The following is a 14,285-nucleotide window of genomic DNA, read 5'->3' as shown; positions in this document are numbered from 1 at the left end:
TCCGGATGTCGAAACATGGGTGGTGGCAAATGAGAGCCAGTTTATCGTAGATCAACATCGACCGGAAAATTTGGTGCATATAATTTAATTCTCCCTGCCACGTCGGTATAACTAGTGGTGGGTGCTTTGCCCTTTTGTTTAAAATGTGTAAAATGAGCCCCTGAATGGACGAGGAGGGCAGTGAATTGCTTCCGCAGGGCCTTTGGACGACGTCAGGCCGTCTTGCCCTCGCTTTAGACAGTAATGAAGAACAGTAGTCAGAAGGTCACGGAATACACTCTGTGAAAATAAAAACATGGCTGCGATGCTATGCTATCTATCCAATTCCACCGTATAATACAGCCACTAGTTACAAATCCAAAAACACGGCTTTTGCAGCATACAATGCAGTTCACTCCTCTGTTCACAGATTAATTTTCATCCACTAGCAATCCTTGAAGTGATATCTATCAACTTCAGAACATTGATGACCGAATATCCCAGTTTGTGATGCCATTTTACAAAATTAATTTGTTAAGAAATGACGCACCAATGATTTGAATCCTGAGAATATTATGAAAGTAGGACATGAAGACACTTTCCAAAGTGGGATCACTCCCATTTTTGGACACAATGGGCATGAAGGATAGCACTTCCACTTGCAACAAATCATTTGGACGTAGCTTGTCTAGAAGTGACTGAAAAAATGTCATTTTACAATCATGTTAAAAAAGCCAAATCACCTCGTACTACGTGGTAAATTGCTATTTCTGGACATTTCGAGTAAAATAATTTTTGGTCGCGTGTAGAGTCAAGTCAGTCAGGTTGATAATGGGTGTCGGAATGAAGAATTCAAAAAAAGCTACAACTACTACTACTACCAAGAGTACATAAACCAGAGTGTGCAACTCGGGATGGTTCCTGTGGGAGCGAATTCGTGCCGTACGTCATTTCTGCCGGCATGGTAAGCCACAAGTATGGTGACAAGTTGCGTATCCAGTCGCGGTGGTGCAGGTCACTGAGTGTTTGTCCTGATTTCGGTTTTTTGATACGGATAGCCTGGTGACTTTACTTGTTGGTGGATGTACGCAGCGTACACAGTTACACAAAACACCGAAATCCTGAAACTGGACGTCTAAAATCAAGCATACTTGGCTGATTTCCGGGCTATGAAACATGAAAATTTGAGCTGCACGCCGTCGCGGCTTGGCTGGCCTCATCAGGGTGACGTAGTGCACGAACTGCGATGTTTCAGATCTGATATGCGCAGTTGCACACTTTGGTTTATGTACTCTTGCTACTTACTACTACTGCTACTAGTCAAAGAACTTTATTCCCGTAGCTATGCAGAAGACGTTACTTCAGTAACGTCTGGCGCTAGCCAGGGTCCACACAGCTTTAATTTGGTGTTTGTTTGTGTGTTTGTTTGTGTCACGCCTGGCGCTATCCGTATCTGACGACAAAAAAGCATAGGATGTTATAAATTTTTCAATTCTCCTTTTTTTTAAGGCATATCCTGGGATTCGAACCCGCACTATCGCCCTACATGCATTCCCCCATACACTTCGCATTCATACCCATTCTTCCAAGTTGCTTTACGTTATTATCTTGCGTGCGAAAGCCCTATTTGAATTATAGCAATAAAAACTGCTTTATGGCAGTTTTCTAAAAAAAGTTATTGTGTTCTAGTCCGTGGACCCCGTCTAAAAAGTAAGAAATTAACGAAATGTGATAGCTGAAAATTAAAATTTCACACAAAACCTCACAATAATCACAACACTTGAAATGCTGCTTTCAACACTAAACTTGTACTGCACCAACAATTGGCAACATGCATGAATAGGAAAGAGGATCACGAGGGGAAAAGGTCTTCTACATGTACAATGTAGCTTTTCATTCTGTGTGTGATTATTGTGAGGTTTTGTGTGAAATTTTAATTTTCAGCTATCACATTTCGTTAATTTCTTACTTTTTAGACGGGGTCCACGGACTAGAACACAATAACTTTTTTTTAGAAAACTGCCATAAAGCAGTTTTTATTGCTATAATTTCTTTTGTTTTTTCTGTCACCAATTGCCCAATCAATGGAATGCCCTATATCAATATGTAAATGATGGCCTTCACATCATATCAATACCGTATTATACGCATTGATGTGCAAGCCTTTTCTTGCAGAATATGGCACTAGCATGTTCTTCTGCGGGGAAACATGTGAGTAGTGGTGGAATGTGGTGATACTTTTTTTTATACGGAGGTCATTCTGTGCATGTTGCTGTAGCAGAATTTCATGACTCTGTCATAAAATTGTCTTGCCTTTCAGATATTTCAGATTTCCCCACCCTCGATCAGATTTATTTGAGAAATGTAACCAGGTGCGTGTCACGTTTTTGTTGATTCTGTGTTTATAATGGTTTAAAATCATGGGTTATCGTGATAAGGTCATCCTGCATCATATTGCACTGAAATCGTAACCCTGTTGATGTTGATACAACTTTTGGAAGCAGTTCAATGACTTCAAACTGTTAGTCCTCGATTTTCTAAAACAACACAGCAAAGGAGGAACAATAAATATGTATTAAAATGTAAACAAATACATTGCTGAGTCCGACACCTCGTTCCAACAACTACACTGATCCTGAGGATAAAAGGGGCAAAACTATGGTTGGAGGTACTGAGAGATAAACAAGGCACTCCATAATAATAAAATCTTACACATCTTTTCGTGAGTATAAATGATATCCAGTCGAACCTCTTTAGGACGAACACCAAGGGACCGATGTTATTTATTCTGTGAGTTTGTCTTAACCTATTTTTATAACCAGTGAATACAATTATTTCTAATAGACATACGAATAGATTTCTTCTACAGCGAAAGATTCTAAGCCACAGCGACTCATTGACTTGTCTCGTATGAAACAAATGAGTCACTAGAGAGGTTCTGCAAAACGAAAATGCGTACAAACTTTCGTTCCACGCCATGAAGTGCGAAACTTCGCACGAACTTTCGCAACTAACTTTGGACGCGAAACTTGCAGGGAACGCGAAATGAACAGTCGTACACACTTTCGTGAGATCATTGGGTCATGGCGTACGTGCACTTGGCCTGCGCAAACTACGAAAATGTGCAGAACGCAAAGTTCGTGCAAAAATTCGTACACACTTTCGCAAGGACTGTCGCGAAACTTCGTTCGAATTTTCGTTTTGCAGAACCTCTCTACTGAACGTTTCTTTAGCAACATGACGGCAACTGAAACAGCAACAGAGAAAGTACGATACATGTACAGCCCATTCTTGCAGGTACAGTACTACAAACAGATTGCAGATCGTAATTCTTGCTTTCGCGGCACGAAACTTCATTTGGGGCAGTGCAATCTCGGCGGAACTCACAAATAATAAATAAAACAGACCAGACTGGAGTAAACAAATCCAATCATACAAGTACGAGATCTTCACGAGACGAGACTGCACCCGTTGACTTGTTTCGTACGAAGCAAACAAGTTTACTGAACCTCTCCACAATGGAGATTTTCGGTCAATGGGTCCTTGAACCTTTCCGTCCAGATTGGGAACTGCCAACGATAGTATGCCACTGACCAGTGCCTTACTTGTAACGTACCAATGCACAATGAATATGAGTATTTCGACAACACATCTAACATAAGCCTTACCGTCAAGAAGGTGAACTCTCGTTCTTCGCACACTGTAGACAAGGGCAAAGAGATAAAAATGGATCTAAATCCGAATAAAATCAGCACCTGTCTCCGTAAATGAAAGGGTGAGCATAAGCAAATGAATCGAAGGAAACCGGTCAACTCAGAGATCACCTGTCATCGAGTATTCCGTAAAAGGAGGCCTCGGCAGCGGAAAAGCTAAATTAGAAAAGAGATCCTGTCAGCTTTTCCAATATTTATTGCATTCCGCCCAAAATGAGCACACTTTTCGTAAATGAAAGAGTCAACACAAGCAAAAGAATCAAAGGGAACTGGTCAAGTCACCTGTCATTGAGTAATATTCCGCGAAAGGAAGTCTCAGCAGCGACGAAACGAAATAAGCCAGGCCAGGAGACGAAATATCCGAAACAGCTCATACAAGAAGCAGTTCCAAAGGAGGAAGTTCCTCGCGCATGCACATCCGAACACGGACTGCACTGCAACACAATGTCTGCCGTGCACGTGCACAGCACGCGGCTACCACCCGTTGGTAGATCTAATACCGAGCACCTTACGTAGAGACTTACGTAGCCTAAGTGAAATACCGAGCACCTTACGTAGAAACTTACGTAGCATAGCGATGTCGTTTTTCTTGCCATGTGAACACAATAATAGAAAAGCTGACAGGATCGCTTTTCTAAATATTTCAGGCAGCTGTGTGTGGCCAGCTGTGTTTGATGGTACGGTACGGTACGGGAGTCGGTGTCGTATTACCCTCGATCGTACCTGTCCCGTACCTATCCCCTACCGTACCGTGCCATCAAAGACGGCTGGCCACAATGCATATTCAAATAGGACTTTCAAATGCAAGATCACAATGTGAAACTTGGAAGAATTAGTATGTATGCGAAGTGTATCGGGGGATGCATGCAGGGCGCGCGATAGTGCGGGTTCGAATCCCAGGTTATGTCTTAAAAAAAAAGGAATTTTTTAAAGAATTTATAACATCCCTTTGCTTTTTTTTGTCTAGGTCATCAAGGCAAAAAAGCATAGCGTAGGGCCCTGAGCTTCCAAGCTCTCTCGTTGAAAATCCATGATAATGTGATCGGAAAAATGATTGAAGAAAAATCCAAAGTCAAACCCCGGCAATTATTAGCAGTCACTACTATCAAAGCAGATCATTACATGTATAATGCAATAACGTAGGTTGACAAACTCTCGGCTGTCGCCTTGAACCAAACGGACAGTAAAAGCGGTTCCGGAGTTATAGCACACGAACTGTTGGTTCCGGGAAATCTGCGCTCAGAGATTGTCCCTGTTTACGTCACCTGTTGGCAAGGCTAATCAGGTTCAAATAGACTATATGGCTGTGTTTACAGGAAGCGTTTGAACCCGGGTTGAGTTCGACCCGGGTCAGATTTCAACCCGCCATGTGCACAAAATGAATGGCGCGTTTACATGACGCATTGGGCTTGACCCGGGTCGAAATTTCGCCCCGGGTTGATTTCAACCCTCCCCCCAAGGAGAGGGTTGTAATCAACACCTACCGCCAACCATCCCGCCTATTCGTTGATGGAGAGTGCTTGCTATCGTGCGAGGGTACCACTCAGGGTGACCCTCTGGCCATGCCCGTATATGCGCTTGGAGTCCTCCCGCTCATCAAAAAAGTTGCAGTGCCTGGTGCGAAACAGGGCTGGTATGCGGACGATGCTGCAGCCGGTGGCAAGCTAACGCCTGTTCGCCAATGGTGGGACAATCTCGTCAGCCACGGTCCTGGGTATGGCTACCACTGCAATGCCCAGAAGTCACTCCTCCTGGTCAAGCCCTCCAGGTACGCAGCTGCTATCGAGATGTTCGAGGGGACCGGTGTGCAGGTCACGTGTGATGGTTGCCGCCACCTTGGTGCACCTTTGGGCACGGATGAGTTTATAGAACAATTTGTCCAGTCCAAGGTCGCCACCTGGTGTGAGGAAGTTGCGCAGCTCACGACCATCGCTGCATCGCAGCCACAGGCCGCCTACTCCGCCTTCACACAGGGCCTGCAAAACAAGTGGTCCTTCCTCTGCCGGACCTCCTCCATCCCGCCATCCTTGCTTGAACCGCTGGAACACGCAATCAGCGGTCGGCTCATCCCGGCCATCACGGGTCAGGCTCCACCTGGGACAACTGTTCGCTCCCTACTCTCTCTGCCTTGCCGGCTTGGGGGACTGGATATGGCAGACCCTTGTTCAGTGGCTGAACAGTACACCTCATCCCGAAGGATCACGGCTAGCCTCGTGTCTCGCCTGCTGGAGCAGGAGTCGTCTCTTGGCGACTCTCTGACTCAGCTCCGGACGGTCAAGGCGACGGTTCGGGCCGAGAAGCGGAGCGCGTTCAAGTCTATGGCTGACGCTCTTCGCTCGGATCACCGGGAGCTGGCCCCTGTTCTCGACCTGGCCTCAGAAAAGGGTGCATCCAGCTGGCTGACCTGCCGCCCCCTCAGCCGCCATGGTTTCACACTCAGCAAGGGAGATTTCCGGGATGGCCTGTGCCTCCGGTACGGCTGGACACCTCCTCGGCTCCCAAGCCTCTGCGTGTGCAGTAAGCCGCTGAATGTGAGTCACGCCCTGTCGTGCCCGTTTGGTGGCTTCCCGACGCTGCGACACAACGAGGTGAGGGACATCACCGCCAGAGCTCTGAGGCAGGTCGCTCACAACGTGACAGTGGAACCCCACCTCCAGCCCGTCACCGGAGAGGCCTTCCGCCATCGCACAGCTGTCACGGAGGAGCAAGCTCGGCTGGACGTTGCGGCTAGTGGTGTGTGGGGTGGCCGATTCGAGCGCATCTTTATTGATGTACGGGTGTTCAACCCTTTTGCGTCTTCGAATCGTGCCACCTCCCTCGCTGCTAGCTACAGACGCCATGAACAGGAAAAGCGCCGGAAGTACGAGGAGCGAGTACGTGAAGTTGAGCATGCCTCCTTCGTGCCCGTTGTGCTCTCTGCCTCTGGTGGCTATGGCAAGCATGCCAATGCTCTTTTCACGCGGATCGCCTCTCTCCTGGCTGAGAAGAGTAAGGAGCCATACGGGCAGGTTATCTCCTTGCTGCGCTGCCGCCTTGGGTTTGCCCTGGTGCGTTGTGGTGCTATGTGCCTGCGTGGCTCAAGGAGCATGTTTGCTCCTGCCATGCCTGAGTCCCCTGCTGTGCTAGTGGCGGCGGAGGCACGCATCCAGTGAACCTGCACAGTGCAGTGATCCTACTGAGTGACAGACTCTGTAAATACTGTATATGCTGATTCGTTTTTATATATGTGTTGATTCTTCACAAAATGTGTTATTTTGCCCGTAAAAAAAAAAAAAAAAAGGGGGGAGGGTTGAAATCAACCCGGGTCAAGAAAATCGTACAAACGTACTTCTGTGCGTATCTCGCGCCAGGTTTGAACAGTACTGTACATGCAAATTTCGCGCGAAAGGATTCACGTGACTATACGGAACTGTAGAAGTGGACTTTTGGCGGCATATCAGTATTGGACCCGGATCAACTGTCTTCATGTAAACGCTCACCTCTTTTGTCTATCGTACAGACTTTCAACCAGGGCTGAACTCGACCCGGGTTGAAATTTCTCATGTAAACACAGCCTATGCCAAATAACGCGCCACTAGACTTGGTAGGGCATCGCACACAAGTTGCATACAAATTATACTTCAATGTGTACATTGTTGGCCCTGAGGCCTGCGCTCTGCAGGAATACAAGTCACAGGTAACTGTACAACTTTGAACTTTGTATGCAACTACTCAGTGCCCTCTCAAGTCTACAAAAAGTAGTTGCACCATCATTGGCGTATCAGTAGGTTCCCGGGAGTCTCTACGATTTTTTGAGTTCGTTACCCTCAACAGGAGTGAAATGGTGGATGGAGATCGATGTTGATCGTTGGCCCAGCGCTGGTGCGCTTTACCTGGCTTGGAGCGCTGGGTCAGTGTATTCCATGGCGGCGAGTGGTGGCTCATTGAGTTCCCTTTCTCAAGACCAGGCTTCCCAAGAGCGTGGAAATTGCCCACGTATGGATTTGGTGATTGTGTGAGCTTGTATTTAAATTCAATTTACACCACTTCACTGAATTATCGGATTTTCTTGTCCTGCCTACACAATCCGAGGCGTTATGTGACAGGTACAATACTTCAACCCTATCTTATGTCTTTTTGTTCTTGTATGCTATAGTCACCGTGGTTTACGAGATGAAGGTGCCCGTGTCTGCCATCATATTGATGGCATTCTGCTGTGCAGTCATTGTCTACGCCGACAACCACAAACTCAAGGCCGTCGCTAAGGATCATTCTATGCAAGGTGTATATGGCCATGGATCGCAACGCAACGCTTCCAAGACTGAGGAACTCGCGCGAAGGTTGGAATTGGGGATACAAAGTTTGAGAGACCGTCTGAGCAGGAGGCGTCACCGTCGTGCATCGGATCCTTTCGATCTTTGTAGAAAATTTTCCAAAGTTTTCCCTATAGATGAACTTTCGAATGCTGTAGGAGCAATGATCATTTCACCACCTACAGTCAAACTCGAGTATTGCTACACAGTTGCTCCTCACATTTGCAGTGAAAAGGAAATAGCAAACCGAAGCTCCTACGACGACAGTTTCTTTGCTGGAGTTGCATCTTATGCGAAATGTGTCCCAATAGGATCTTCTTTCACCAAGCTTTTATTTGCAGATATGCGTGAAGTGGCGGTGGCTACGGGTGTTGGTTCTTGCTCTTGCCTTCCTGGTGGATATTATTAATGTTAGATATGCGCGTTATGAACTATCTGCTGATGCATGCATGTTGGTTAAACCTACCCTTCAAACATTATCATAGATACAAGCAGTATTGCTATCTTTATCTGATCACTTGCAATTAAGAGCTTTTGCCGGAATGTCTCTGCTGGCTGGGTACCGATCTGTTAGTTGTTTGTGGAACAGGTATGCCTTTTGAAATGTATTCTTGTTCAGTCTCACACCTCTACATGTATACCCGTCACTCACGTTCTATTTAGTGTTCGTTTATCTTGTTTTTGAATGCTGATGGCGAGACCACCTGCACAGGCGTTCCAGCGTCTGGGAAATACAGAAAACCACAGTGAATCGGAAACCAGGATATAACAAAAGAATGGGCAAGGGCCAATAAACTACGAGTTATGACTGACAGTCCACCAAAGGTGACGAGATGTTGTACAGGTAGACAGTGCACACACAACTGACAAGAATAATCATCTCGTCACCTTGCTGTTCAACCAGAGACGTCAGTGACTTCTGTAGGGTGGGGGCTGAACTACCAATACGGGAATTGTGGCACATCCCAAAATCATGTCATTTTGCGACTTTATGTATTTGGATAGCAACACAGTGTTGTGACACTGTTTGTTCAGTCTGTTGATGAGAGTAACTTTGACTGGGTACATTTCATGGGGTAACATACCGGTAAGCAAGTGTCCTGGGTACATTGCATAGGGGTAATATACCGGTAAGCAAGTGTCCTGGGTACATTGCATGGGGGTAACATACCGGTAAGCAAGTGTCTTGGGTACATTGCATGGGAGGGGTAACATACCGGTAAGCAAGTGTTCTGGGTACATTGCATGGAGGTAACATACCGGCAAGTGTCCTGGGTACATTGCATGGGGTAACAAACCGGTAAGCAAGTGTCCTGGGTTAGGCTCCAGCGGATTATGCTCGCGAAATCATGGAATTATGCTTTCATGGATTCTCGCATTATGCTCGCAAAAATCCTCATATTATGCTTTGGGATGCCGGGATACTTATTCACTTTGTTGTACTTATGACGCCTCAAAGTTCGGAAATTTGTGCCTTTATCGTACTTGCAAGTGGCCATAAGTACAACAAAATGTTACATGAGTATTCCTAGGCCTTGACAGATTACGCTAGCATATTTTTTCGCATAATTCCTACCAAAATCGAATAATCGCATAATTCGAGGCAAATTGCATACGAATCGCATAAAATTGGAATTAACCCTCATGCCACACAAGAGAGACGAGCCTGTGGGGTGTCGCAAGCGTTTATTCCAGCATGAATAATCATGAGCCTGTGATCGGTAATCAAGTATGACGTACATGTACTCAGTATGAGGTCATGATTATAATATAAATGATGTACACATATCACGCATCAGAAAGGCAAGGACAGCAGAAGCGACCCGCGGGGTCCTGCGCCGTCGGAACGGCTACATGTACTACTAGGTTGCTATGGCAGCGGAACACTAAATCTTAGTACACATGAATAGTTCAATGGTGCCGATGTGCGTGCACTATGCGGCGCCCATTGGCAGCACCCGTGCCTCCTGCCTTTTAAATGGTGCGGGAGGGTGGGAAACAGGGAGTCGTAAAATACCGGTATTTTACGACTCCCTGGTGGGAAACAATTTCTGCGGCGGGCAGGCACAACAAACAACTGGTGAATGTCTTTACTTGTTCCTGCCTTGCGAGGGTGGCCTTGGGTGAGCTTGCACCCAAGGCTGATAGGTGGCTTATACGGCATGCCGTACGCGCGTCGCGGTTGCAAATGCTTGCGTGGGGCCCCACGCGGGAGCCCGGCAGTGCGTACGACTTTAGCGGAGCTCGTATGAGACTTAGCCGGTTTTGGCGTGTCCGCAGACGGCATCTCCATGCAGGAGATGCGGCTCTGTGACATGTAGGTTAACTACGGTTTGCGCAACGCAAACCAACATTTAACCCTCATGCCACACAAGAGAGACGAGTTTGTGGGGTGTCGAAAGCGTTTATTCCAGCATGAATAATCATGAGCCTGTGATCGGTAATCAAGTATGACGTACATGTACTCAGTATGAGGTCATGATTATAAATGATGTACATATATCACGCATCAGAGAGGCAAGGACAGCAGAAGCGACCCGCGGGGTCCTGCGCTGTCGGAACGGCTACGTGTACTACTAGGTTGCTATGGCAGCGGAACACTAAATCTTAGTACACTTGAAAAGTTCAATGGTGCCGATGTGCGTGCACTATGCGGCGCCCATTGGCAGCACCCGTGCCTCCAATAAAGGTACCGAGTTGCTTGCGACACGCAGGCTCTAGTAGTGCTGTGGCATGCCTGCGGGCCTGCGAATGTACGTGCGATATGCCCCGCTGGACCAGCGGCCTGCAGCCATCAGGGCATACTCCGGTGCGCCTCGATCCGCCATGTGTGTGGCTCCCCCGGCGCGTAAGGAATGGCTGCTGATGCTTGGACCTAGCACTTTAAGTGGGACAGCATTGATGTCGTTCGGCGTGAGCTGGCGACCATCCTGAAACTTGAATAGGGGTTGCTTGTCATTGCTCCATTTGCTGGACCGAACGTAAGCCTGCAGGGCTCGGACGGGACATAGTGCGGGGTCAGCGTAGCGATGCAGCGCTACCTCCCCGCCTGTTGTTAATTGAGACGTCTTCGTCCTCTGGAGCTGCAGAGAGGCCTCCTGCTGGGCTAGGCGGAGGTGTTCGCACCTCAGTGTCTTGAGGCCGCCGGGACCGTGTGGTGACGGCGACGTGTACTCACTCACACGCAGCAGGCCGTGGAAGGCTGTCGTCAGAGCAGCCCATAGCATTAGTCTGTCTGCCGGGGAGTACAAGGTCCGATCCAAGAACTGGCGGAGAGCCTTCAACTGGTGGACGGTGATCGCTTGGCGCTGAGGGCGTGCTGACGGATGCCTGGGAAGTGACGCTCTCTCCCTCTCCAAGCCCTTGAGCAGGGCTGTGACGCGGTTAGAGGATGTAACCCCGACCGGGCCTCCCATGCGGAGGAGGTGGTATTTGATCGCGGCCAGGTAGACTCTCAGAGTGCTGGCGCTGACTGAGTGAGACATTGCGGCAGCGAACAGCAGGACGTCGTTCTGATCTGGGTGATGTGCGTCGCGGCGCATGCGACCCATGAACTCCAAGAATGCACGCCAGCCTGGGGCGTACGTGCGCTGTGTGCCAGTGGCTACTGAGTTGGCAATCAGGTGCTCTGCTCGCGCTGAGAGAGCGGTGGCTAGCGAGCCTAGGAGGACACAGGCACAGGCGCATGCAACACAAACGCACACACGCATACCTCCGCACACGAGCATGTTCCCTAAACAGGCAGGGTGGCACGGCGGCCAAGCTGCGGTGTATGCGTGCTGCGCCGGGTCGCCGAACAGCGGCCCGCTTCCCGGAACGCACTGGCCCAGCGGCATGGCTGCGGATTGTAAGCAGGGGACCCGTGGGTTATGCTAGTGGAAGATCTCCCCCCTGACCTCGGCGGGGCGTTCCGGTACTGGTTTGGCCGAGGTTCGCCCCCATGCTGTGGGGCTAATGCAAATACGACCCGAGAGCCCCCTCCCCCAGCCCCGCGGGGTGGGAGCCTCTGCTATTGGCCTAACCCATAGGTACTTAGCTTTGCGGGTGGACGCATGGGGGTGGCACGTAAGCGTTGGCTTGCGTAGCCGTGGCTTGTGGCGGTAAACGATCCTCCGGCGGGAGGTGGACATCCGGCGGGATGTTATGCAAGCGGGGCTGGCGACCCTGGACAGACACACAGAACAACAGACAGCGGGCGGCGCAGCCTTGGTTCGGCAGAGCCGCAGCTTGCAGCGGCAGTGTCTGTAAGCAATTCTCCGGCGGGAGTTATGTGTTCGGCGGGATGTAATCCGAGCGGGGCTAGCGACCCTGGATAGGCACACAGAACAACACTAAAAGACAGCGGGCGGCGAAGCGTTGGCTCGCGGAGCCGTTGCTTGCGGCGGTGGTGTCTGTAGGCGATCCTCCGGCGGGAGGTGGACATCCGGCGGGATGTTATGCGCGCGGCTTGCGAGCCTGGATATACACGCAGAGCACAAGACAGCGAGTAGGTCAAGTTCACGGAGCCGTGCCCCTAGTATACAGGCAAACCTACACCTGCTAGGTAGGCTTACCGCCCTCTACAATTTGCCTCGGTAGCATGGCAACACGGTGCCTGGCCCATATTTTGTTTGCGCCATGCGGGCCACACGTATACTACGGTATAGCGTACATATGGAGCGCCCCCGAGTACAGCGGTCGCCGGCTCGGGGCCTGCCGGGTGTCGCCCCCCCCCCCCCCTTCCTCCCAAAAAGAAAAAGGGGGGTTCTAAGGGGCCGGATTAGCCCATTAAGCACACAGAGTGGTAAGATAGACCAAGAAGGGTTCGCCTCGGCGAGGGCATGGATCATTGCCAGCGGAAATTGTAGGTGGGTTAGTAGGGTAGGGGAAACAAAACAACAAGAAAAGGAGCAGAGATGCCAGATGCTGGGCTGGGGGGACTACGACCGTACGGCGAGCCTGCGCAGTGGTAGCTGGGATTGCTGGGAGCTTGAATTGGCGGCTGGGGCGCCTGGCCAGCTGCAGACGGATGCGACTATCTGTTGTCGGATTGGGCACTGGCGAGTGACGATGGGGCAGTCTCCGCGTCGGGAACCAGACAGCGGAAGCGCTGGAACTGGGCCCGGGAGAGTGCGTCTGCGATGCTGTTGTCGACGCCGGCGATGTGACGGACGAGCAGGCAGAAGTTGTGGCGAGCGGTGAGTTGCATGGTGCTGCGTATCAGTGCCATGACCCCGGCGTGTCGGCATGTGCCGGACTCCCAGGCAGTGCACACTGCTGAATTATCGCAGTGCAGGAGGATCTTCTTCTGTGCCCAGTGGGGGCCCCAGAGTTGGCAGGCAATGGCGATGGGCCACATCTCTCTCCACATTATGGACATGTATGGTGGGGCCTGCTGCGCCGCTGACCATGTGCCCGCGAACCAACGACCCTGGTAAAAGCCGCCGAAACCGCTGCCAGACGCGTCGGTGAACAATTCCAGGTCCGGGGACTTTGACCATACGGGGTCGCGTAGGAAGGCCTTTCCGTTCCATAGTGGGAGGAACTCCTGCCACCATTTGATGTCGGCAAGAGCCTCGCTGGTGAGGCGAACGGCCGCGGCAGGGCTGGTGACTGAGGAACACAGGTCGATGAGGCGGCGAGTGAACGTACGACCGGCTGGCACGACCTTGGCGGCAAACGCCAGGTGGCCAACGAGGGACTGGAGTTCGTGTTTGGACGCTGATGGCCGGATGGCCCAGGCTGCTAGGAGTTGCCGCAATGTACGGAGCTTCTCGGCTGGGAGCCGCAGCTCCCCTGCCGCTGAATCAATGTCGATGCCAAGCACTGTGAGGCAGGTGGCGGGGCCAACAACTTTGTCCGGGCCGTCTGCTGTTGGGACACCAAGTTTTGCGAAGACCTGCAGAATAGTGGCTTTGTGGGTCGCGGCCGCAGAGGACGTGACAGACTCTGCTGCTGGAGACAATGATACGAAGTCATCCAAATAGTGCTCCAGGGCAGGGATACTGTAGTTATTACGGAGGATCCATTCTAGGGCGGTAGCCAGGCAGTTAAACAGACCGGGAGCGGAGCGTAGGCCAAATGGCAGGACAGTGTCGAAATAGTAGTTGCCCTTCCATAACATGCCGAGGAGCGGCCAGTCGTCAGGGTGCACGGGGCAGAGTCGGAAAGCGTGCTTCAGGTCCACCTTTGAAGGGAGGGCTCCGGGGCCCGTCCTGCGCACGTGGTCTGCTATCGTGTCAATCGTAATTAGGGGGAAACGATAGGCCTGCTTGTCAATGAACGAATTGACGCTGTTCCCATCGGGGGCGGACAGGTGCAT

At 50.3% G+C, this 14,285-nt stretch overlaps 1 protein-coding gene across 1 annotated transcript; it reads right to left on the bottom strand.

Annotated features, from left to right (window-relative positions):
- Positions 1–10,701: 10,701 nt before the first annotated feature.
- On the bottom strand, positions 10,702–11,820 carry LOC135812874 (uncharacterized). The gene is made up of 2 exons (XM_065326092.1): positions 11,697–11,820; positions 10,702–11,645 (listed from the first exon to the last, which is right to left on the bottom strand). Exons 1-2 carry the CDS (start codon positions 11,818–11,820, stop codon positions 10,702–10,704), a joined length of 1,068 nt encoding a protein of 355 aa, XP_065182164.1.
- Between the last annotated feature and the right edge of the window lie 2,465 nt (positions 11,821–14,285).

The sequence above is a fragment of the Sycon ciliatum genome, chromosome 3 (assembly GCF_964019385.1).
Source record: "Sycon ciliatum chromosome 3, ocSycCili1.1, whole genome shotgun sequence".
Taxonomy (NCBI): Eukaryota; Metazoa; Porifera; class Calcarea; order Leucosolenida; family Sycettidae; genus Sycon; species Sycon ciliatum.
Note: the sequence above shows the minus strand (reverse complement) of the source record. Positions and strands in the feature narration are given on the sequence as shown.